This window comes from Strix uralensis, chromosome 3 (assembly GCF_047716275.1).
Source record: "Strix uralensis isolate ZFMK-TIS-50842 chromosome 3, bStrUra1, whole genome shotgun sequence".
NCBI classification, from domain to species: Eukaryota; Metazoa; Chordata; class Aves; order Strigiformes; family Strigidae; genus Strix; species Strix uralensis.
In genome coordinates, this window is record NC_133974.1 from 103412238 (window position 1) to 103437365 (window position 25128).

Here is a 25128-nt window from a genome sequence, read left to right on the forward strand (position 1 = left end):
GCGAGCAATGCTTTAATTTGTTACTGCAAGTAATGTGTTTCTGCCATACCATGTGTGTCAATCAACGGTCAGCTTAAGTGGAGCACAACAAAGCTGGGTTCTCATCTCAGTTACACGGGTGTTTTTCACCCATTGACACTACTGTCACCAATGTAAGTTTGAGCCGAGGGTGTGGTTTGTCTGGAGAATTTTGGGGTGTTGTGGTTTTTTGTTTTTTTTTTTTTTTTTGAAAGGAACTCCAGAGTTACTCCGCCTACTTACTGAATCTTTAACCTCTCTGTTAGCTTGGTTATGAAATCTTTTATCCATGACAAATTGATTTAGTTCAATCATATCTACAGAATCATATTACTTCAGGCAATGATGAGATGCTGATTATATATAAACTTGCACTTCTCAAGATTTTTATAAGCCCATAAAGTTTGCATGTGTAAGCATGGTACAAAGATGAAGCCAACCTGTCTTTAGGCAGATGGGTCTCTTCACATTTTCTAGCTATCACACTGTTTTGTGATTAGCCATTTTAAAAAAAGAATGTAGTAAAAACAGGGACTTGACTGCACTGAATTAATCTCTAATATTTTTCTCCATCTGTACTGGCAAATTAAGCACTACACTGCATAGTCTTGATCATAAAGACCACATGCTGTGAGGTCAGTCATCAGATGAAGCTCCTATTTTCTTCAAACTCATTCAAGTTCATTTCAAGTCAAAATTTACCAAACTGACTTCGGTTTTGGTGAACTCTTATCAACATACAGTCAATGTTTGTAGATCAAACCGCAAATACAACAGAAGTAAATAAATACTTATCACTGTTATTAAGATGATTCTCACACTTAAATCCCTAGTGAATACCTTGTTATACAATTAAAGAGGTATTCAGACTACTTTATCCTTCTTATGTTTGTTGGCTTCTATATCATTACAAGCTAAAATTAATATTGATGTTTCAGAAGAGTGGGGTTTTTTCTAGTTGAAAAAGAAAGTAAGAGTCCAACAGTGACAGCTGCCTTTGTGGGGGAGTCTATTTGTCCATGTGCTGAATTCCAGCAACTTCAAACAGCACTGTGCAAAGTGCAAAGATCCATCCCATTTGAGCTGACTGAAGAACTGAGGACAAACTAATCAGCTCTGATCCAAGGACTACCGAGCATTTCTAGGAAGCAGGTATTGTAAAATAAATACCATCACTGAAATTTGATCAGGACCGAGGTCTATTAAAAAAAATGGTTCATTTTCCCTCCCCCAATTTAGCACACCATGCAACCTCCTTGTCTTAACGTGCCATATGCAGCTTTGCAACTCTTTTGCTTAGCTTCCTCAAGACTATGTTTAACTTGGTTACTGAAAGAAGGTAATGATGAATATGTCCATACTGCAAGCTACTCATGTAGTTTTTGCACAAGCTGAAGCTGACTGAAGAAATAGCGCGACACTGGAAAATCCAAAAGAAGTCACATCATAATTTGTATTTAAGCTACATTCACCCATATCCTCTGCAGTCTCACTACCTGCTTGTTTCATGGCTGAAAAACAAAACTGTTGTGTCTCAGCTGAATGCAAAATACTGTTGTGTCCAGTGTTAACAGCAATTAATCATTTCCTTGGGAAAAGTTCAGCTAAAGCTACTGTTGGCATTGGTTAATCAGTAATCATTAATTAGATAACACTATTAGTTAGGCATTAAAAGGTAGCTGCTTTTTTTTTTTCTTCTCTCCAGAGTTGGAGAGAATGTAGGAGAAGGTTGAATTCCTTATACATCTTAGTTGTAGTTTCATGTTAAGTTTATCATCCTAAGCCTGGGACAGTCCCACCATGCATCAGAGGGAGAGGAAAGGAGGAGGCTGCATTACAACTGCCATGTCACATGACTGGCGTCAATGAGAAGGCCCCTTCCCATCCTCCCCAGAGCAAATCCAAGCTAGGCCACTTTATGCTGATTTATACTAGCCAGCAGCAAAGACTTAAGCAACAGTCATCATCAGTCGAAGAGAAATTTTAATCTAAATTGATGAAAGTAATGCTTTTATATACTTCTTACCACAGACATTCAAGACCAGTTTCTCTAAGTTTGTGCCACAGCACAAACATGTTTGTAAGGACAAATATTCCACATTTTCATGCCACAGAGTCAAGTGCTGCCCAAAAGCTCTGCCAGTTGGCATGTGCCATAAGTGTTGGAAACTATTCTTCCTAAAATACCACAACTGTTTATCATTAGTGCTATCGATGCATTTCAACTTAATAAAATGTTATAAAAGCCATTACACCATTTAACTGTGGCTAAGAAAAGCAATCCTAATGGCATGGATGAATTCAGCCAGACCACAAGGAATTACATAGCTTGATTTGCTCAGCCTAAATCTCATAACAAAAAGGCAGAGGAAAACAAAACTAAGGTTTCAAAATGATCAAGACATAACTGTAATGCTACTTTTGCTTAGATTTATTAATCTTCTGTCTTCAGGAAAAATGATTAAACACCACAAAAACACAAAAGAAACTCCCTTTACTACACAGAATTGACGCAAGGGGAAAAGAAAAAACCCTTTCAAACATCTGCTAAACTATTATCCCTTTTTCCCTGCATAAGAATACTCTGCCCTCAATAGTGCCGGTTTCACTGAGCTCCTTTGGACACACATACACCCTTGTTAATCCCACGTGGCCCAGGCGGTGGCTGATCCAACCTACCAGTGTTTTATGCCCATGGCCTCACACTGTGTCTCAAATGCAACAGTTTCACTAAGGTCTCAGCTTTCACCTTTTAGCACTCTATAGCCCCAGGGAGTCGAGTGGAACCTGGAGCCAAAAGAGCCCAGAGCAGGAGGCGGCAGAAAAGCACGACCTGGTCTGATGGCATATTTGAGTAGGATATAGTACTTGCAGCATACTTACCCCAGGACACTCACCACGTTGTTTACATGGGGATGCATCCCCAGCTTTGAGGGTTAAAAAAATGGTAGTTAAATGAAGTTGTGAAATTGATAAATGAAGTCTGGTTATTGGCATAACTCACGTCTTTCTGGTTGCTTCCACTAATAATTGTCAGACAGCAGTGAAAGTCACTATAATTAGATTGGGGGGGGGGGTGAGGGGGGAGGAGAAGAGGAAACAGGCTGATGTGTTGAGGTTCTGAAAAATTATCAAACAAGATGTGCCTTGTGTTAATGGCGAGTGGTAAAGTGATACATCACAGCAAATTCAGTATCATAGAACCATAACTGCTTATCACACTAAGCTGTGAGAACTTTGTACTGACTTAATTGAGGTCAAAATTTAATTGCATGTCTTCTAGATAACATTTCTAAATGGCACCATCTGTCTAAAGAGAAGACATTAATTCAAACCTCCTAGGCCAAAAATTTACAGAGAAGCAGAAAGTTCCAGTCAGAGAAAGAATATGAAAAAAGTAAGTAAAAAAAGTTATCTTGTCATATAAGGCGTCTTGATTCGCAAACTGTAAGGAAGGATCAAACCAGTGATAAGCTGGAGAAATAGCTAGATACAGCAGAGTGTAGGCTTAGGTATTTCACCTACTGTTCAATGTTCCTTTCTCTGTACTTGTGTATTCCAGGGGATTCTTGCCTCCCAAGACCAGCCTAGCATCCTCTTTTCCACTGTTAATACTCGTGATGACTGGAGTTAGACCCTTACTAAAGCAAAGCTACTAAAGACAAACACAAAAACAAAATCCAGCAGTTGAAGAACAAGTATTTGATTTGTTACAGCTTCTTAGTAAGGATTCTCAAGCTTGAGTGGTGATTCTTGAACTTGGTGGTACTTTAATTCCAGACTATCTTGGTGCTTGAGATTACCAGCTGACAGCCTCATAGGGAGCAGCCCTAGCTAGGACAATATATCTTGGACATTGGAATCTGCAGGAGCATCTACCATGCCCAGCTATAAACTGTCTCTTTTCCTGAAGGCAGGGAGGAGTGGAAGCAGAGGCTTGACACCTAGTCCCACATGGGCTGTTGCTGTCTCAAACTGGGGTGGAGGCCAGTAATTTGGAGTATGCAAATTATATTGCACATTCCACTCCCTACAACACACACTCTTATTGTGGTAACTCCTGTTTCCAAGTGGAGGTAGTATAGGAGTTGTTACATACCTTAAATATTGATCATCTCACCCCTAAGGAAGGGGTACACATTAAAAAACAAACAAACAAAAACAAAGCCCCAAACAACCAACCCAAAACAACAGCAGTCATTAGATGAGACCACAAAAACATTCCCTGGGCTCCACTCTCATAGATGGCAGAGGCAGTATCTTGGACTGCAAGCAAGCATAAGTTATGCATGTCCCAATCTATAGCAGAAAGGCTCACATTCCAGGTGAGGAAATGCACTTAGATCTCTGCTATTCATTATGCTGCCAACCACCTTAACGCTTGCTCCTGGCCACTAAATTTTCTCAGTGAAATGTGAGCAAGGAAGAGAGCAGCCCAACACAGCCTGGTCAGGCAGAGGCCATTGCTCACTGTAAAGCAGCAAGGGTGATCCCTACTGTTATCCCACGACACGCACATTATTTCCTAACTCCCCCTGCTCTTCCTTCTCTCTGACATTAATTCCTAAGTATCACAACTTTTGCAAAGATAACTTAAGGGAATGACAAAAAGAATCACTAGGTATGTTTGGAAGGACTGGGTGCAAACCCTGTGGTACAGGATGATCTGTTAGAAGCTATGGATTATGCCTTGAGGAGATGGATGAAAAGGTGGAAGTTAGAAGCTGGATGAAGACACAACTGAGCAGAAATCCACTTGTGAATTTGAAGAATGAAGGCAATAGATTGTAGTGAAAAAAGTTAATCAAGTGTTTACATAAGATTGCTCAAATATACTACATAATGCACTCTGGAGAAGTCTAAACCACTGCAGGAAGTCGGGAAGATTTGCAAATCACTACTCTAACCAACACACCCAGAAGCAGTCTTTCTTCACCAGTATTTACCAGGGGCCTTAGAAAACATCAGGACTTGACTTAGTGATCAAAACAAAAAGATGAAAACATTGACTTGCAACTTGAGTCTTGCAATCCTGTTGTCCAGGATCAACAGCTGCCAAAACCTCCCACTATCTCTGGTCACTGTCTTTAAAAACGGAGGACAAATGAAACACCCTCACAAAATACAATGAATTAATATTCTGTTCCAATAGGAAAGTGTTGAGTGTCACAGAAAACCCCATATATTTGCAATTTTAGTTGAAAGCCTGTATTTTTCAAATATTACTACAGCTTTTCAGTAGAATCTCTACTTAACTTCTTTCTAGGTCTGTGTGCCGTTATTCACAGAGCTCTTCACCCTGTGATGCTATGCTGCTGGGATCCTATCAAGCCTGTAACAGCTGATCTGGTTTACACTGAATTTTAGTTGAACTGTTATAAAAATCCTGCAGGGTTTCTACAAAGGTTGTCACAATGTACACAAATGTATGTTCATTTATATCCTTTCATCATGCAAGAAGAACAATATTAATTACTGATTAAAAACAGTTCATATGAGCCTAGGTATTATATATATGCCAAAGACTACTTTTATATAATCTGATCATACTAGTCAGTGACTTCATTATGCAGGGAAACATGAGCTGGAATACTCAGATTTTTCAGTCCAGTCTACAGTTTCACATGTAGAGCCATTTGCATGCATCCAGTTCCAGGCTAAGTCTACTCCTAAATACATCTGTTGTCTGCAAACAGTTCAGAGCTGCCTACATAAACGCAAAAATCAAATTCTGAATTTGTGATACAATGCTACTGCCATTAAAAAAAAAAAAAAAAAAGAACCACAAAAACAAGCACAGGAGCAAGTAAATTCCAGCTATTGCTACCAGCTACATTAAAAAGGATGCTTATAAACAAGATTCTAGTTTTAGTAATTCAGAATTACTAATTCTCTTACATTAGATTTGATCAGCAGGTACACTTAAATTAGTCTTTAATCAGTAGTTTCATTACTTAACAGATGCTATTTAAGTGTATTTATTAAATGCACTGTTAACATCTCTCCCCCCGAAACTCAAATACCTCAAAAGATCCTTTTCAAATTCTCTTACAGAATTCAGCTTTAATCTTTGCTATTACAGAAGTATAAATGTGCCCAGTTTCTCTTACCTTCCAACCCACTTCACAGTAGCAGTTGCCTACACACGCACAAATACTTTAAAGACTTAAACTTTTGAAGAAAAGGTACAAAGTTTTCATGCATCTCCAACATACTTTAAGTGGACTGCCACTCAGCTGTAACTCTTTCTACTCCTAGGTAGTCAAAATAATTTAAGAAACAATTTAAATAATTGCATCATTAATCACAAGTAGCATTCTTTGCAATGACTAGATTCTTTGCCATTGCCTGGATAACACGGGTAAATATTTCACTGTATCAGGTTGTACGTCCTGCCAGGCTTGTAATTGAAGTGGCCTGGAAGTTTTAATATTTTAGAGTGGCACAAATGAGTCATGGTCTCAACTGCCTCTGCTAGGCATGAATTATGTACCTTGTTTTAACATAAGTCCAATACAGAACTATAGAAGAGATCCTATGCCCTCTGTCAACCCTACTACAGTGTTAATAGGATTTGTCCTACATTGAAGGAAACTTTTGTCTAAATTCTGTTTAGAAATTTGATTCCTGGAAATGGCTTGTGAATCTATCTAGACTGTTGAGTAACCAAATCACTGGCAAACAGAGTTATATCTCAGGCAGCACAACTGTAGATTGCTGCCCTCTTGCTGGACAAGGCCCTTTCCATCTCTGTCCTGTAATTTCAGCCACAAATTTTGTTATTACTAACACCACAACTAGTACTAGGAATGGGTACAAATGAATCAGTGCTCAAACAGCTAAACTGCTATGACTTAACCCAGACAGCATAGCTTCTTAAGAAAACTGGTCAGTCTTTCCTTGAAGGTAAAGAACAAAATGAGTTATGTTTATATTCTCAGTGATCTCAGTATTTCAAAACTTTAGTTTACTGAATACGTAACTTTATTAGTTGTAATCATTTCTACAAGCACAATCAGAGGGTGTTGGTTTTTTTCTTTTCTAAAAGGCAGAGTTGAGGAAATAAAGCAGGCGATAATTACAGTGATATATTTTTGAATTGCTAACTTGCCATCAACTTTTGTCAACTTGCAAGCCTCACACAAGTGCTCCCCACCTTCCGCCCCTACTTCCTTTTCTACAGGTTTGAGTGGAAGATACTTGGCTTGTAAAGCTTCTATTAAGTTACTATTTTGCTGTTCTTTTACTCCTTGAATGGCCAAATATATCAGGCACAGCCCAGCAAGACTGGGCATCTGAAGGCTAAATCAGAGCTAATTGAATTGTCTAACAATATTGTTGGAAGGACAGATTTTACTGAACGTTTGGTTCTTAGCTTTTTTTTTTTTTTTTTTTAAGACACACTTTCTGGAGTCAAGTACTAAAAATAAAAATGAGGAATAAGATTATGCAAAACATGATTTATGGCTATCATGATTGTGAAGGAGCAGCTGAAAATAAAAGCTCAAGAGATGGTAAGTGGCACTTCTTAAATGTATTCAGATTGCATAGCAGAGTAAGAGGTGGCCAATGCCAACTTCTCCCTGGGCTGCCTTGGAGCTGCTGGAAGCAGTCTAAAATTTACAGCAGGAAGAGAGCCTCAAGCTCCCAGCAGCTTTTCATGTCAAAGAACATTCTCATCTCTGCCAACAGAAGATAAGTGATCAAACATAGGTGAGAACTCATGAATCAGAAAAGCTACATTACATCACAGAAAAACAGTGGCTGATTTTGGCAGTGGATGATTAGCCTGTAAATGCTGTTATTAGCCATGATGGTAAGGGCAGTGCCCAGAAAGCACAAAGCCCAAGAGAAGCAGAAAGGCACATTTCAGGTGATTAGGCAGGCATTGCAGAGGGCTCTCCCATCTGTATTGTCACAGCAACAGCTCACTATGTTTATACTACAGAATGGGCTTCACTGAAAACAAATTTTAAGTTACCATACCCCTCTTGATAATCTGTTTTCTGGTGAGGTAGTGTTTATATATATACATAAATATATTCAGTGAATCATCAACATTCCCATCTGCCAATTTAGTACACTCGTATCATTAAAGAACAGACCTGAACATGGGTACCCAATCTGCAATGCTTTTTTGTTGAGAAAAGTTTTAATTTAAAAAAAGAGGGAGAAAGAGATTGATTCATGAGCATGGCATTTAAAAATAGTTTTTCACAAAAGCATTATTGCCAGGCAAGTTCTGCGCTGGTTTTATTATCTTGCCAAGTTGAACTACAGTATATATTGCAACACACTTAAGTCATGGGTTGGGACCTCCCTTTTCCTATACAAAAGAAAAAAAAAAAAACCACCATCCACAAAACACCACCACAGTATTTTGTATTTCCATAGGACCAATTTCTAAAACTCTGAAGAGCAAAGCATAAGGAATTAGAGGGTTTAGGTTTTTGTGGGAAAACCAACACACAATAACTAGGTGCTTTTCTTAGGGTCAGGCTCAAATATCAGGAAGAAAACTAAACTTACAGCCTTCAAACTATCCTTATGTTTCACCTGTATTGCCCTACTCCCCCCAAAAATAAAAATCAGGAGTATATTTTTGTTCTTAACCTAGTATACACATGCTAACAGAAATACAAATCTCTCTAGGGGATTCATCATGTGGGTTGTACTACCCAGATACACTCAGAATTAATTCTCTCAGAAATTCCTATCCAACTCACAAAGACTTTGTCCACACTAACACACAAACCCTTACAACCGGCAAAACAAGGAAAGGTTTTGCATCTCTCTCACAGACACAGAAGACTGTCAGGTCCATCTCCTCCTCTGCAAGGATGAAAATCTCTTCCTCTGTAAGAACTGCACATCAGTTCTTTACTGGTGACAGAGACAGACACAAAGAAAATAAACTATCAGAGTTTGTACACTGCAGACAGGATCAGTTCACACTGCTTAGGAAAAAATGTGTCAGAGTGATGGCTTCCTTAAATGAGTTACAACAATTAGCATAATTAATTACAATGGCTTCTGTTCTTCCCTCATGAAATGAGGGAAAGAGACCATCTGAAGAGGTCAGACAACATTTTTTATGAATTATTACGACTCCTGGAATTTCCTATCTGTCTGAAGTGGGTGACTAGCTCCAAGAGGTCTCCATCCATATTGTTTTTCCACTTCACTCAGTGGACAATGATCTAGTTTGAACATTATAATTTGCACAGACCATTTTCTGCAAATACATACCCATGAAACTAGTGCCAGTGGATATAAGATTAAGTGATAAAAGCCTGGCTGTAGCCAAAATTTCAAAGTGTTCATGTAGGAATAACACCAGTATAACTAAAAAATAATGTGAAATCAGAACCTTGACATCCACACACTTTAGGATTTTGTGAAACAAGGCGAGTCAGAGAGCTGTCATTGCTCACCGCTGTTAGCTACTGTCCATTTGCATTGCTGGCCAATCAGGACGTATTCAAGCACACCTCACCACGCCTGAGCAAAGACTAACTAAACTCACTGAGGCTTGGCCTCATCCACTGCTCCACAAGGGCATCTCTTCCCTTCTGCTGTCTCCCTCGTAGGTGGTGACTCACAGCAGATGGGAAGGCCAGACAGCTGGCTGGTTACTGCTGCAGTGATCTCTGCCCTCTCAAACCAGCCATGCAGAAATGCCACAGTTCAGATGCATGTACACAGATTGTTCCCTCCAGACTTGTGTTAAATACAGAAATATACCACAGATGCATGGTCAGTCAGTCCAACTATTATTTCTAGGATACACCATACGCCTTCCCCAGCACCTTCCTTGTACTGGCTCTGTTGATCAAGTTGCTGCACAGTCAGCCAAGACAAACCTGATGATTCAGCTGAAAAAACACCCTAGCTAAATGAAACCGTTTTAACTGGATAAACTCGTGATCTGACACAAAGAGCGAAGACAGAGGCAGGAAGAAGCAGCCAAGAGCCCCTTTCAGCAACACCACACACTTCGACTGTGTTAAATGAAGCATGAAACTGTACCCTGAAGATTCACCCACCACCTTTAGCAGAGTCCATTCATCCACATACCATTCAGTTTATCACAGTCTCTTCAGTTCAACTGCTACTCATTGTTTTTACCCTGTAGTTAGAAGCTGTGTGTTAACCATGGACAGCTATTAATTTAAAATTAACAGCATGCCTAAATTTAGTACTTCTAGTAAGCAGGGAAGGGATCTCTAAGAGGGACTGCTAGCAACTCACATACTTAAACAATTGAGCAAAGGTATTTTAAATCAGTCAACCCACACAAGTCTTCATTTTATCTTCTTTGGAGCTTTGTAATCACCACTGATATGTATAAAATACTCCAAAAAATTGCTTTTATTAATCAGAGTTTTAAAAAACTTCTTGAAAACCACAAACTCAAATCTAAGGGAATGTGAATGTAAGACTGTGAAATGGTTATGGCATAAGTTTTATTTCTACAGAATAGAAGAGCTGCAGTATCACCTTGACTGCTGTACTGGGTCACTGACAAAAAGAAAAATTACCTTTTTACTACAGTTAGGTGTCCAGTAGACTAGAGTTTAAGACATTGCCACAGGCTCTTTCTAGACTGAGAAAGATTTTTCTCTCACAATTCACTGAATACTCTTCTAACCTTGTCTAAGATCGTAGAATGGTTTGGGTTGGAAGGGACCTTAATGATCATCTAGACCTTCCACTCAAAGCCCCATCCAACCTGGCCTTGAACACTCCCAGGGAGGGGGCACCCACAGCTTCTCTGGGCAACATGTTCCAGTGTCTCACCACCCTCACAGTGAAGAATTTCTTCCTTACATCTAATCTAAATCTACTCTCTTTCAGTTTAAAACTGTTACCCCTTGGCCTACCATTACATCCCCTGATAAGGAGTCCCCCCCCCCCATCTTTGCTGTAGCTCCCTTTAAGTACTGGAAGGCCGCTATAAGGTCTCCCCAGAGCCTTCTCTTCTCCAGGTTGAACAACCCCAACTCTCTCAGCCTGTCCTCATAAGGGAGGTGCTCCAGCCCCCTGATCATCCCCATGTCCCTCCTCTGGACTCACTCGAGCAGGTCTGTGTCCTCCTCATGTTGGGGCCCCAGAGCTGGACATAGCACTGCAGGGGGGGGTCTCATGAGAGCAGAGGGGGGGAATCCTGTCCCTCAACCTGCTGACCACACTTCTCTTGATGCAGCTCAGGGGCTGTGAGTGCACATTGCTGAATCATATTCGGTTTTCCATCCACCAATATGCCTAAGTTCTCCACAGGGCTGTTTTCAATCCACTCATCACCCAGCCTGTATTTGTGCAGGACCTTGTGCTTGGTCTTGCTGAACTTCATGAGGTTTGCATGGTCCCACCTCTCCAGCCTATCCAGGTCCCTCTGGATGGCACATCCCTTCCCTCCATTCTGTCAACCACACCACACAGCTTGGCGTTGTTGGCAAACTTGCTGAGGGTGCGCTCAATCCCACTGTCCATGTCACCAACAAAGATGTTAAACAGCGCTGGTCCCAACACCGACCCCTGAGGAACACCACTCATCACTGCTCTCCACTTGGACATCGAGCCATTGACCACAACTCTTTGAGTGTGACCATCCAGCCAGTTCCTTATCCAGAGTGGTCCATCTGTCAAATCCACGTCTCTCCAATTTAGAGACAAGGATGTCAGGCAGGACAGTGTCAAATGCTTTGCACAAGTGCAGGTATATGACATCAGTTGCTCTTCCCTTATCCACCAATGTTGTAATCCTGTTATAGAAGGCCACCAAATTCGTCGGGGATGATTTGCCCTCAGTGAAGCCATGTTGGCTGTCACCAATCACTTCCTTATTTTCCAGGTGCCCTAGTAGAGTTTCAAGGATCCACTCCATGACCTTCCTGGGCACACAGTGAGACTGACTGGCCTGTAGTTCCCCAGGTCGTCTTTATTTCCGTTTTTAAAAATGGGGGTCATGTTACCCCTTTTCCAGTCAGTGGGAACTTGGATCAGAAGGTTGAGGCTAACTGAAAACTGCATTAACATACAGCCAAGCTGACCTTAATTTCAATAGCATTGCTTTGATGTGAGCAAGCAAGAGGTAGATAAAGAGACTTTATCCTAAAAGCAAATAAGAACACCAAGAAGATACTTCCTATTTCTCTGCACTATTCTGACAATCAGCAGAGTAGAGCAATTTCTGAAGTGTGCAGAAAAACAACTGGGATGAGTGCTCACTGAAATATACGTAATCCGTGACTTCAATAGCGAGTTTGAGCAGCTGCTGTTTGTCAGAGAGATGTCCCTTGGAGTACAAAGAACTCAGGAGCTACCTAGGGTCACCAATAAGATAGGCTTGTTTCCCAGTAACACAAACCAGCACCTGGCTTAGAAATTCACATGGGGAGAAGGTAACTGCAACACTACATAACATATCTTGTATGAAAAGCAGTGGAACATTTATTTTTCCCTTGCTTTCAAGAAGTGCTTTTGTCTCTATTATTCACTCTCTCTCTGCTTTGGAGATTAATAGGCCAAGGTTCTGGATGAGTCTCCTTTTGCTTAGCATCTAAGGTTGTGTCCTTGGAGGCACCTATGTGGGTGAAGCAAGAGCAGCTCCAATAGTGCTGGATGCTGGGTTACAGCAGTCGAGCAGAGAGAACTACCAGTTCTTGGGCACTACTCAACTCAGAACTGCTTTGTGAGCTGGCAGGGCTCCTAAGTCCTGTCCCTGCTCCCCTCCATCCTCTTTTATTTTTTACCCCTCTTGCTTTGGACAATGCAGATACCTGACTACACCTGCACTGCTGCAAAAGAAACAGATTGTTTTGAGAAGATGCTGCTAAGAATTGAAAGGGCACATGTGTAAATATGCTGACCAAGGAGACAGCAAAGCACTGTAGGCCAGCAGAAAGATGAGAGCCAGAAAAGAAATATAGCTACTTTGAAGGCAAGATGCTTCCATACTGCATTGTATGAGATCTCTCTTTCTCTATATACATATACACACACGCTGCACAACATTCAAAAGAAATTTCAGGAATGCAATATAATTCATTCAAATCCTATCAATTCCTTCAGTAAGTTGTGGGGTTTTTTAACTAAAGTTGTAACATCACTAAAGAAAATAATTTTAAAAGTTTATGCATATGTTTAAAGGACCATTGAACTTGCTTCTAGACCTGTCCAATTCCTGTCCAGTTTCAAAGGATTTATGTCAAAGATATACATATATCCACTATCAAATACAAAACCTTAGCTAAATTAAGGCATTTCAGTCCTCAGCTAAAATGAGTGCATATCCAAGAAAACAAAAATGGGAAGAAAGGGAAGTCTAAGATGCCATGAATACTCACAATGAGTGCAACTTCAGGGAATCACTTATGAAACACTTAAGTGACCTTAGCAGGAGATTACACTCTAAATTCCAGATGAAGGCAGAATTTGACAGGGGAAATTCCTTCCCTACCCCTTGTTGAGTTCCACATTGCCTTCAGCAAGAGACCAGCCAGGAATCTAGAAGTGACACTTCCTGGTATGTCTGAGCACAGGTTCCCAAGAATGTGAGTAGTAACTACTTCTGAGAGTAACTGGCTACATCATCCATGAAAAGCCAGGTTAAATTCTAGAGCCTAAGCACCAATTACCATTGGCTTAATGCAGAACTGCACGTATTACGAATACCTCCAGTCATCTTGATCATCTCCACCCTTTCCCAGCCCAAGGATTTATCAAAGCTAAATGAAAGCATATCTTAATCATTAAGACTAGATAATGATGTAACTGCCTGCATAAGCCTTTTTGTTGTTTGAATTCTTAGCAGCACCCTCAAGACCAGTGTCTAGCCACTGAATATTTTCCTTCCTTTTCCAATAAGTGAAAAAGAGCTGAATTGTGTTCCATGATCAGTGTGCAGCTATGCATAGTGATCAAGATACTGCTTTGTTTATTGAGAAACACTCAGATTTAGCATCCAGATTTTTAGACTTCAGTTATTATTTGCCTGGCTCTAAAATTGATATAAGTTACTGGAGTTCTAGAGGCCTCTCAGATCAGGTGAACGAACTTGTTTGGAGAAGGAACAATTTTTTCAACTGCAGCAGTGTTAATCTTACTGGCTTGCAGACAATTAAGCCTCAGGTCAGGTCAGGGCTTTCCCTAGGTAAGTTCGCTTCTACTAGGCTTCTCATAAGTTTAGCTATGCACTGTGCATATCATATGACTTACAAGAAAAGTCTGCTTCCCAGTGTGGAAATTTCATTTCATTTCTGAATTGTTTTGGAATGCTGCCATCATAGGTTTCCAGCAACATATTGGTCAATAATAGAGCAAGAAACACAGACTCATTATGCAGGATTTAAAAAAAAAAATATCTGTTTGACCTCTTAAGTCTTTTTTTTTTTTTATACATTACAATAAGGAGGGGTTTGTGGTTAAGACACTGATCTACAACTTTAATGAAAAAACCCAACCAACCACAAACAGTTCAGATCCTCAATCTGACAGACTGCATGCACAACACTAGGTGAAACATCTCTTTCTGGACCATATAACTATACATAGCTATAGGTACATGTATGCATGTGTGCATAAATAGCCATATGTACATACACACAAAACAAAGTATATAACTGTAAAAGTGGGCACCAGAAACCATCACTTTCTTCAGCCAGCTTGAAGGGCAGTGGTAGTTTCTGTCTCCTGCACAAAATAAAAGTCAGATTTAAGAAAGATGCTGGTGAATTTTTCACCAATTCTGAGTCTTCTATTTCCATCTTACATCCCAATTATCTTTTCTGTTTAGGATTATAGCCTGACCAAGATATTATGAAATCTACAATAATCACTTTCTTTTTTTTTTGTTAGTCTCAAGCCAAGAGAAAGAAAGTTGATTTCTTAAGCAACTATTATGGGGAAACACAACAAAAACAATTCTTCATCCAGCTATGCCAAAGAAACCTAGGCTTATAACAACCCATTACTATATTCTCTGCAAATAAAGCAAGCAGAATCTTCAAGCTCTAGTCAGCTTCTACAATTAAATCAACTTGAAGAAATAACAATATCTTAAGAATCTACTGAGAAAATAACAATGAAAAGTTCTGCTCCAATGAGAGAGATTAAACCATTCACAAACTGAAGTCTGTAAGAAGGGCCATCCTTCCTCCTCCCCATTCAAGTGGGTCCTACTTTCCTGAAGAGTGATAAGCAGAGATTATTTATGAGAACCAGGTGAAGGACATGTTATGTGACCTATTGCCTGGGAGTCCAGACACAGGCAGAGTTCAGTCTTTTACATCTCAAAGGAAGCATGAAAACTATGTATGAAGCAGCATATTTCCAAAATCATTCTGAATCAATTTCTAGTATTGGCAAAATCTCCTTCAAGTTATCCTGTAAAAGTAACCATTAAGATTAAATTGGTCAAAGAGTACACAAGATTACAAAGCTCTGGTATATAAAATTCCTTGTTAAAAACCAAAGCAGTTAAAACAAATGACAACTTGCAAGTTAATTTCCCTCTTAAAAGAACAAACAAAAGACCCAACAAGACCAAAGCCTTCTGAAATACAGATACATGAAGATTGAGAAACAACACAGTAATCTTTTCTGCATCCTCTGAGAAACAGTTACTTGTTCCCACCTGTTAAAATTCTGCCTCTTGTAAGACTCCCTGGACAACAACCCCTCAAGCAGTCTCCTCCTTCTACAATGACTGGGTATGAGAAGCCAGCCACAACATTTTTTTCTTTCAGATGCATGCATTAAGTGGTGCTGATGAATTGTAATAATACACATACACCAGCTGAATACTGGAAGTTGCTCTTAAAGTGTCGTTAAAAAGTATCTCTGGATATTCCTGCCAATTCCTTCACATTAAGAGATACAAACTTGGTATTACACTCAGTTCTGTATAACTAGCCAAAGTGTTTACAAGTGTCCTGTAAGCCTAACATTAGAACCTATGTGCTTCAAAAAAAGACAAGAGTACAGAAAGTACTTTTCTCTCATAAGAGCTCTTAGAGTCCCCTGCTATCAAAGTTTGTGGAGCCTGCCACAACAGGTTTGCAAACAGAAGTGATCAAGTAGAAGTTCTTATATTAAAAGCACAATTCCAAATTTGAACAGTGTTGTCTCTGCTGAATCAAGTTCAAGTTTACCCCAGATAATTTAAAGAGCAACAAATTGGCATCTGATACTTTCTAGGAGAAGGCTAAAATTGTATGTCTTTCAAAAAAAGTGTCCAAGACAAACTGTAATACCATTGACCAGCTTAGAGTCACTTCTGGGAATTAAAACCGTGAGTATGCTGTTCTTTGCTGCTGCTGCTGTGATGGCGGCTGTCCTTGCTGTTGCTGAAGACGAACCTGCTGGGAGTATGGATCCTCAAGAGATTTAACAAAAATAGTTGTTTTAGGCCCAGTTTTCCAGACAATACCATTTGAATCTATTACAGAGGACTCTACTGTGATGTTGTGGGTGCCAAGTATCACAAAGTTTAACAGAAACTGAGTGCTGAAGTAGTCGTTGTGTGGTTCCACCCTCTGCTCCATTTCATTGGTCATGTTGTCAATAGGAATCTGAGAACACATGGAAGGTTAAAATGCTGTTTTATATAAACCTGTTAAAATAAGTTTTCTGCTCTCCATTTCAAGGAGAGGAAAAAAAAGAAAAATCTTTGTCCTCAATTTTCCTAAACCAATGCATGTTTGAGCCAGCTTGACATGCTTTTTCATCGATGAATGAGTCATTTTTATATCTATTCACAGAAACAAGGTAGCTAACATGCCTTTTTCTCCCTGAGGTTCTAGTTTACCACAGAGTAAAATGAGTCAGACAAACATTACACACTTCCTAGTCCTGTTGTTCTTTTAGAAGCAACTGACTTTTTTCCTTTTCCCCCTCAAAGAACCCCATCAAACAAAAAAAACCAACACCCAAACCTACCAAAACAGGTCTTTCACTAAATGTCACACATGAGCAGAACCTGAACTTCACACATGCCACCTCTGATCAAACTGTTGATTTGAATTTAATATGCATCTCCTCAGGTGCTATTTAATTTGGACAGCCTGTCCTCCCAATTTCCATAAACAAACAAAAAAAAACACCTTAAAATGAGGATAAATAAGTTCTAGAGACTATGTGGTAGAGAATAACCTACTCCTGCCTCTTTTCCCCCCGTGGAGTTTCATATGATATATACCCAGGTTGAATTTTCCTCATCTCAAGCAGATTCCTAATGACTTGTTCTGAACATCACAAAGCCTCTTTTGTTTGGAAGAAAAGCTGTTACTAAAAAGGTATCAGCATACAGCAGACTTAAAAATCCCAGATCCCTTCCATGCACTATGCCTGGCTCTGACCAGTGCTTGAAGGTCAACTGTCAAAAGTGAGAGGATTACAGAAGAACCCATTCAAGTCAACCTGAAAATTCTGCTAACCAGAGCCAAACCAAAGAGCTGGAAAATACAGCAAGAAAGCTCAAGACTCCTGGCTCTATTCTATCCATACCTTATAGTCTTGTCCAGATTTGCTCTGCAGCACTGAAGAGACGTTTAGACAGACAGATTGGATTTTACGGAAAAGCCCTGGTTTAGATCCATGCTGAACCACTCCTTCCACCTTTAGGGCCAATTGCTGATTGTTCTGTACTGCAATAGGTTCTGCTGGATTCCTCGGAGATGGGGATAGAGCAAGCTGAAAAACCAAGAAAACAGACCAAAACATAATGTTACTATAATAATTAGTAAGCATCATCAGCAATACCAGATGTGGTCTTTATATCAGTTTCATTAATTGCACTTCTTCAAAAGAAGTGGAAAAAGTCTCCTACAAAATCATCACAGGTAAGTATATTAAACTGAACAGAGAAGTAAAATGCAGTAACAGTAAATATTAAAAATCTTGAGGCTTTCATTTTCCCAGAAAAAAAGAGCACTCAAGTAAAAAAAAAATGACCACTGAAAGTCACATATAGTCATTCTTACTCAGTTGATAAATATTACAATTTTCTTCCAAGATAGTAAACATTGCTTTTTAAAGGAAAAACAATACAAATTTGTAAAAGTTGCTTTTCCAGGACTAGAACATTATTCAGCTTTGCAGACTCAGAATCAACAAAAATTCCAGTTAGATTTTATCTTTAAGACTTTGCAATCAAAGAACTGAATCCTACTTGCCTAAGTCACAGCCTAGCAGTTCTTAATGATAAGTACATATTATTCAAGTTACTCCTAACAGATAAACCCAGATGCTATTTGCAGTTATGTATCTTCACTAAAAATGCTGAAGCTTTGTGCCTTCAGTAAGGCTTTTCTCATAAGTAAAGACTCTTTATAAAGAAGTTTTAGGCTACATTTGAGCAGTACTTACCTTAATACTTGTAGACTGCAGCTTTTGAAAGAAGTACCTTTGAAATGAAAGGGGTACCTTCAACAATGCAATGACAGCATTGCACAGACAAGCTGTGTGCTGTAAGAAACAGAGCCAAAACAATTGAGAAAAAAAATATCATTCATGGCATAGTAAGAAGACATGCACTTGAGGTACTGAAACTGCAGTAATTCACATGAGAAGTCCAGAAATATATTGATACAGTCACAGGATAACAGCCTCTATGACGACTGACTACATTCAACCTCTCTGTTTATATTCTGCCCTTTATGAAGAAGGTATTCTGCCCTGGAAAGCACAAGGAGGCCAAGAAAAAGAAAAATCCAAATCATTTCAGTCCTAGTGTTAAAGTCAGCAGAGCAGTATCTGCTTGAAACACTCATACACAAAAACTCTCCAATAAACAATTCCCCTCCAAGCAAACAAGACTGGCATCTACCACAACTTAATGTGGTGCAATGATTAAGTTTTAAGTCTCCTGTTTACTCTTCCTTTCCCCACTGCACTATAACGTCCTTCTGGCTCAGATGAGCAACAGCGGCGCTACTGAAGTCACCTAGTTGCATTGATATGGAGCCAGCAACAGCTAAGTTTGCAGGGTTTACCTTTGCTATGTTTTACACAACTCATTCTTCTATTTGGAATTGGTAAGGACTGTTGAATTTAGAAACCAGGCAAATAGGTGCCAGCCACGACAAATGAACTACCTCGTTCCCACCAACATGCACTTCAGCTTTATGATGTTCACTAACAGTAAAAGACAAAACTGTACTAGCCCTGCACTGGAGTACGTTATCAGCTCACTGTTTGCATTCAGCACACTTTACATTGTGTTCTCTGATGACCTGCATTGATAAGAGAAACACTATACTCACAAAACACAGTATTAACTGCCAACAGCTCAGTGACCAAAGCTAGGCTAGGGCTGGACCCTCCACCACTGTGCGACAGGGGAAGAATTCCTTCATGACAACAGCATGAACAAAGAGAATGCGCTTCAGTCTTTGAATGCAACTGTGGCAAGAGATCTGACAGAGACTTGACAATACTTTTAGTTATCTTCTCAGCATCTGCTATGTTCTTAGTATCAGAATTTTTAAAACATTATTTTGAATCAGACCAGTAAGGTTACAGATGTCTTAGCAAAACCTTTCTTGGAGAATATTTGAAGTAATGAGTCTCTGGAGAGACCATTTGTGCCAGTAAGAGGTTGTGTTAATTAACAGAGTGTGCTCTTCAGTTTCTTGAGCACCACAGATATATGGAGTTGCCAAGTTTTTGGAATCTTTGTCTACAGAATATACATTTAAAACTGTTACTTGCCAAGTAAGACACAGGAGCATACTTCCTGTTGAGGGATTCCACTTCTTCCAGTACATGATTAAATACAGACATCATTCTTCTTTCATATTCACTCTCAACATGTGCTGTTCCATTCGAGCTATATTCCTGAAAACTAAAAAATAAAACTTTTCATCATGTCTAACATACTTTCCTCATCATAATCTGGGAGGTGCACTCCTAAACAGGCCCAGCAAGACCATCCTCTGCTACAAACTGAAATCCATTTAAAATAACTATGTCTTTCAAACTGTTTACTCTGTTTCTTTATTATTTTTCCACTGTAAGACTTGCCCTTTACTTTTAAACCCTTTCTTAACTACAGTTTCTCCATCATTTTCTGTCCCCACCCTCTCACTTGAAGCAGTTACAGGTCTAACAGACTCAGCATGCTTAATTCCCCTGGCTTTTATTTAATTCTGCAATGTTTATGATGTTTTTAAAAGTCTCACAACTCAAGGAAAAGCAAGAATGCCAGTCAGAGTTAAGACTAAATCTGGAAGTCTATAATCTCATGCTTTGAATATAAATTCATCTCCTAGAAACCTAATGTTCTGAAGTTCACAGCTTCATACTTTTTACAAATATGATTAATACATCTTCTAAGCAATGCTTAATTCATAATGAGTTGGACAGTCACTTAGAATGTTCACTTATTTCCAGTTATAAAATCACACATTTAAAAAGGATGTTTATCCACATTATCTTCCATTTAATCTCAGCCTGGGAATCTTAAGGAGCGATCCAATTCATACGTTATTTTCTAGTGGGTATAAATTCACTGTTAAAAAAAGAGCCAGAGGTGATGGATTTACATTAGAAGTTTAAACTCATTTAGTGCATGTATTTTCAGGACTCTGAAGGAAACTCATGTGTGCTTACAAGAACAAACAGCAGGTATGGAAGCTAACACAGAATGACACAAGTTAAAATAGATGACTAAAGAAGATAATAGAAGTTAATTTCTATTTTAGTGCAAGTCTGTATTTAAGACAAGTCCAGTATACTGCTCTCAAGAGCAAAATCAGTATAAAATACAGAACCCGAAACATAGTCCCTAACCCAGGTATAGCACAGCAGCAACAGGTCATCAAGCCTGCCCAGAGCAGAATTAGAAGGGTCTACTGAGAAACTTTCTGAACATTCTTTGAATTCCTAGGCTTAAAGCTCCAAGGATTTAGAAATAAATAGCAAAGGAGTAGAAAGTTAGTTATCAAACCTACTTTGCAGATTCTGGATCCAAAATCAGAGCTTCTATTGCATGTGAAATCAACAGGCAGCTCTGCTGTTGTCTGATTATTAATACTAAGGAGTTAAAAGACTTACAAAGTTGGCACCTAAACCAAGAAATGCAGTATATTTACTGGCACTTTTCCTTATTTCTCTTGCTTTTGTGAAGTAATCCTACAGTCATTACTCCTTTAGTAAACAGAGCAAGTACAATGAAAATCCCAAGTTCTATGCTGTTGCAATTTTTGTGTCATAACTTGTTCATAAAGTAATTCCAAACAATAGTATGGCCATGTTTATTTCCAAATAGGTTTTAAGCCACTGGTACCTAATTTTTATGTTACTAACTGCTTCAAAATGACTTTGTGCCAGTGTTCATAGAAAAGAGGATTGTTAACTTCATGCTGTCCATGTGAGAAATGGACAAATTCTAAGATTTTGAAAAGGATACAGTTCTACATTCTTTAGAGTTGTTGAGTCTGCATCAAAAGATGACTGATACAGATCTCCATACCGTGTAGCGAGGTTTCGGAATTCCTCCATCGAATGTTTCATCTACAGGGCAATGTTACTAGTCAAAAAAAAAAATCAAAGCAAAGCAAAACAAAACCCCCCACATCCAGAAAACCACTGCACTATGACACACAACACTGAAGGAATAAGACAACATACTCTGGCAAAACATATTAAGTTCTTACTTCTTCACACAGATAGAAATCACCAGAGTGACAGACTATTATCCACGCATTAAACAGATATTTTTCCTGTAACACAGCACCAACATATCCTCCTTGGGTTAAAAATAAAACAAAAAACCTCACCAACAACTTCCCCTATCCCCTACTGGCAAATAAACCTGCTCTGTCTTTCGAAGAGTACCCACTCGCTCCTTCTTGCAGACTATGTGTATTTTAGAAACAGCCTGTCCTGGTGTTGGGTACGGTATCAAGTTAGTTGCCAACACTCACCAGAAGGAGCTGCAGTACGATCTAAAGTATATGTTCTTCCTTAGTGTAATCACAGTATCTGAGGTGTTTCAAAACAAGGTGTGAAAGGTCTTGCTGCAAGTTTGAGCATACTGAGTGGCTTACTACATGCACTTCTTGGAAGCTGTGCATGTGAACATACGAGAAAACATACGTACATGCTCAACTTCAAAATAAAGTCTGCTACAGGCAGACATTTTTATAGCTACAGGTGAAAACAAAGGCCCACTATTTAGCAACTCTTCACTACCGCTTTTCATTTCTTCTATCAGCTATGTTTGCTGAGAAACAAAATTCATACCAGAGTCATAAACGTAACTGCACACAAGTGGAACAAGAACACATGCCTGGTTAGAGATGCGTCCACACCTTTGGAGATCATTTCCTGATGTCATAGCAATCGTTGTGGCAATAGCTGGTGGTGGACTTGTTTTTAGGCTGTTGCAGGTACAAATGAGTTGAGAAAAAGCTTGCAGAAGGTCAATCCTGAGTTTCACAAATCCACACTGAAAGCTCAGAGGATTAAGTGGTGTACTAGCAGCCTGAAACACAGTAATAGGAACATTGGCAATCTAGGTCAAAAGCAAACATGGTAAAATAACTTTGCAATGTAACTGAACCCTTCAATTCTAAAAGCTGCTTTTTAAAAACTATGTTTAACAGATTTGCTCAATTTAAGTCATACTGAGTATAAACAACACAGAAGTTAAGTAATTACCAAGCCATATTTCAAGCATATCTCACCCCCGTAAGAAAGGTGACTTGAGCTGTTACAATGCTATCAGGGCACCTAGTTCCTCTTTTTCCAAGTCCAAGCCATTAGGCTTAAAATTACATTAGTCCAGACTGTCCTTACCATAAGAGAGAGCACACTGAATTGGAAGGCAAACAGAAACACAAAGGACTGAAAAAATTATTCTCTGCATTAGCCAGAAAAGAAAGAATTGGCTAAAGTTACCTGCAGCAAGATGAAGGGGTGATAACCTTTGATTTCTTTGGAACTGTGAAATGGACAGGAACATTATGAAGGCACTGAACCTTGCATTTGATGAAGTCAGAGACACAGTTCAGTGACAACTAAGAACAGCAGATAACAGAACTCCAGGAGGGTACACATGCTGCTATTTACAAAATATGGTTCTGTGAAACTTGGCTCCCTAAAAGCTTATCTGACTTGTAAAAGCATCTGGGACAGCTTAAGACACCCAGGAAGGGGTAAACTGCAGCACTCAAGATTTGATACTAGTTATGCCAAAAATCCACTACTTACTTTCTTACACTGTTAGATTTTGAGAAGAGTACATGTTCCTCTTTAGGGAGAAAAAAAGCCATCTGCAAAAAAAAAGCACTAGGACCTCCTCTTACTCAGAGAATGGAAGTATGTTAAACTCATGTGTGTCTTCCCCAGTACTTCTTATTCCCCAACAGAAAAGGTCAGTTCTGGAAGCAAGAAGTTATAACCCATCCCAAAACCTTACTAAGAACCATTTCTTTGCCAACAGAAAAGCAGCAAACTAGTTTCTCACAAAACATCACATCATCTGAGAACTGGCCCACTGTTGACTGAAGTGAGGAAACATCAGCCAACTGCAACCACTTTAAACTACTGAGCTACATTTCATTCAAAGAAATAAGACTATTTCATCACTTGAGCCATTCAGCCCCTCTTATCTACCACTTCTCTTTCCCTCTCCAAGGGCATTAAAAAAAATCCCTTTTGAATGGAAATTGTTCAGTTTATTCTGCAAGAGTGGTTTCAGAAAACCCTCTGTTGAAGAGATCTCACTGTGGTGTAATTGCTCTACAGAGACCACATGCTTTTATAGAGAGTAAAGTACCAGTACTCATATCAGAAAATCCAGACATTTTTAGTAGCACAAATTGGACTCAATTCTTGTAAATGGAAATACAAGCTTGTCTCATTAATACTGCAATTTACCTTATCTGCTACCCACATAGTCATGGGCAATAAGTGAGGTACAATTCTTTTTTTGAAAATTACTGAAAGAGTTCTTTGGTCCAGCCAAGTTCTTCAAACAGAACCACTTTGTTATCAACATATTTAGAGTTAGTGCTACTGAATCAATGGTTATATTCTTTGTTCAAGTTCTGTATCTTCTCTAGATTACCACCAGTGAAAAATAAGCATAATCACAGAATCATTCGGGTTGGAAAAGACCCTTTGGATCATTGAGTCCAACCATCAGCCCTACTCTACAAGTTCTCCCCTACACCATATCCCCCAACATCTCATCTAAACGACCCTTAAACACATCGAGGGATGGTGACTCCACCACCTCCCTGCGCAGCCTATTCCACTGTCTGACCACTCTTTCTGTGAAAAATTTTTCCTAATGTCCAGTCTAAACCTCCCCTGTTGCAGTTTAAAGCCACTCCCTCTTGTTCTATTGCTAATTATCTGTGAGAAGAGGCCACCACCAACCTCTCTACAATGTCCTTTCAGGTAGTTGTAAAGAGTGATGAGGTCTCCCCTTAGCCTTCTCCTCAAACTAAACAGTCCCTGCTCCTTCAATCACTCTTCACAGGATCTGTTCTCCAGGCCCTTCACCAGCTTTGTTGCCCTCCTCTGCACTCGCTCCAGCACCTCAATATCTCTCTCATATTGAGGTGCCCAAAACTGGACACAATATTCAAGGTGTGACCTCACCAGTGCAGAGTACAGGGGGACTATCACCTCCCTACTTCTGCTGGTCACACTGTTTCTAATACAAGCCAGGATGCCGTTGGCTTTCTTGGCCACCTGGGCACACTGCCGGCTCATGTTCAGCAGCTTGTCAATTAGAACCCCCAGATCCTTCTCTTCCAGACAGCTCTCCAGCCACACCTCCCCAAGCCTATAGCGATGCATGGAGTTGTTGTGGCCCAAGTGCAGGACCTGGCACTTGGCCTTGTTGAAGCTCATCCCGTTAACGTTGGCCCACCAAACCAATCTAAGTTTCTCTGTAGTGCCTCCCTATCCTCATGCACATCGAGACTCCCGCTTAACTTGGTGTCATCTGCGAATTTACTAATGATACACTCTATGTCCTTATCAAGATCATCAATAAAGATGTTGAACAGAAATGGTCCCAGCACTGAGCCCTGAGGAACACCACTTGTGACCGGCCGCCAGCTGGATTTAGCTCCATTGACCACCACTCTC

At 39.6% G+C, this 25128-nt stretch overlaps 1 protein-coding gene across 2 annotated transcripts in view; it reads right to left on the reverse strand.

Moving 5' to 3' along the window:
* Window positions 1–1986: 1986 nt before the first annotated feature.
* INTS7 (integrator complex subunit 7) overlaps window positions 1987–25128 on the reverse strand; it is a 39354-nt gene continuing 16212 nt past the window's right edge. For both annotated transcript variants that reach the window (XM_074863676.1, XM_074863675.1), the window contains 7 exons: window positions 22313–22507; window positions 21431–21534; window positions 20973–21041; window positions 19732–19864; window positions 18388–18486; window positions 17527–17712; window positions 1987–16592 (listed from right to left, as the gene is read on the reverse strand). In XM_074863676.1, the coding sequence (XP_074719777.1) occupies window positions 16305–16592; window positions 17527–17712; window positions 18388–18486; window positions 19732–19864; window positions 20973–21041; window positions 21431–21534; window positions 22313–22507 (1074 nt within the window). In that variant the 3' untranslated portion in view covers window positions 1987–16304. The remainder of the gene's footprint in view (window positions 16593–17526; window positions 17713–18387; window positions 18487–19731; window positions 19865–20972; window positions 21042–21430; window positions 21535–22312; window positions 22508–25128) is intronic.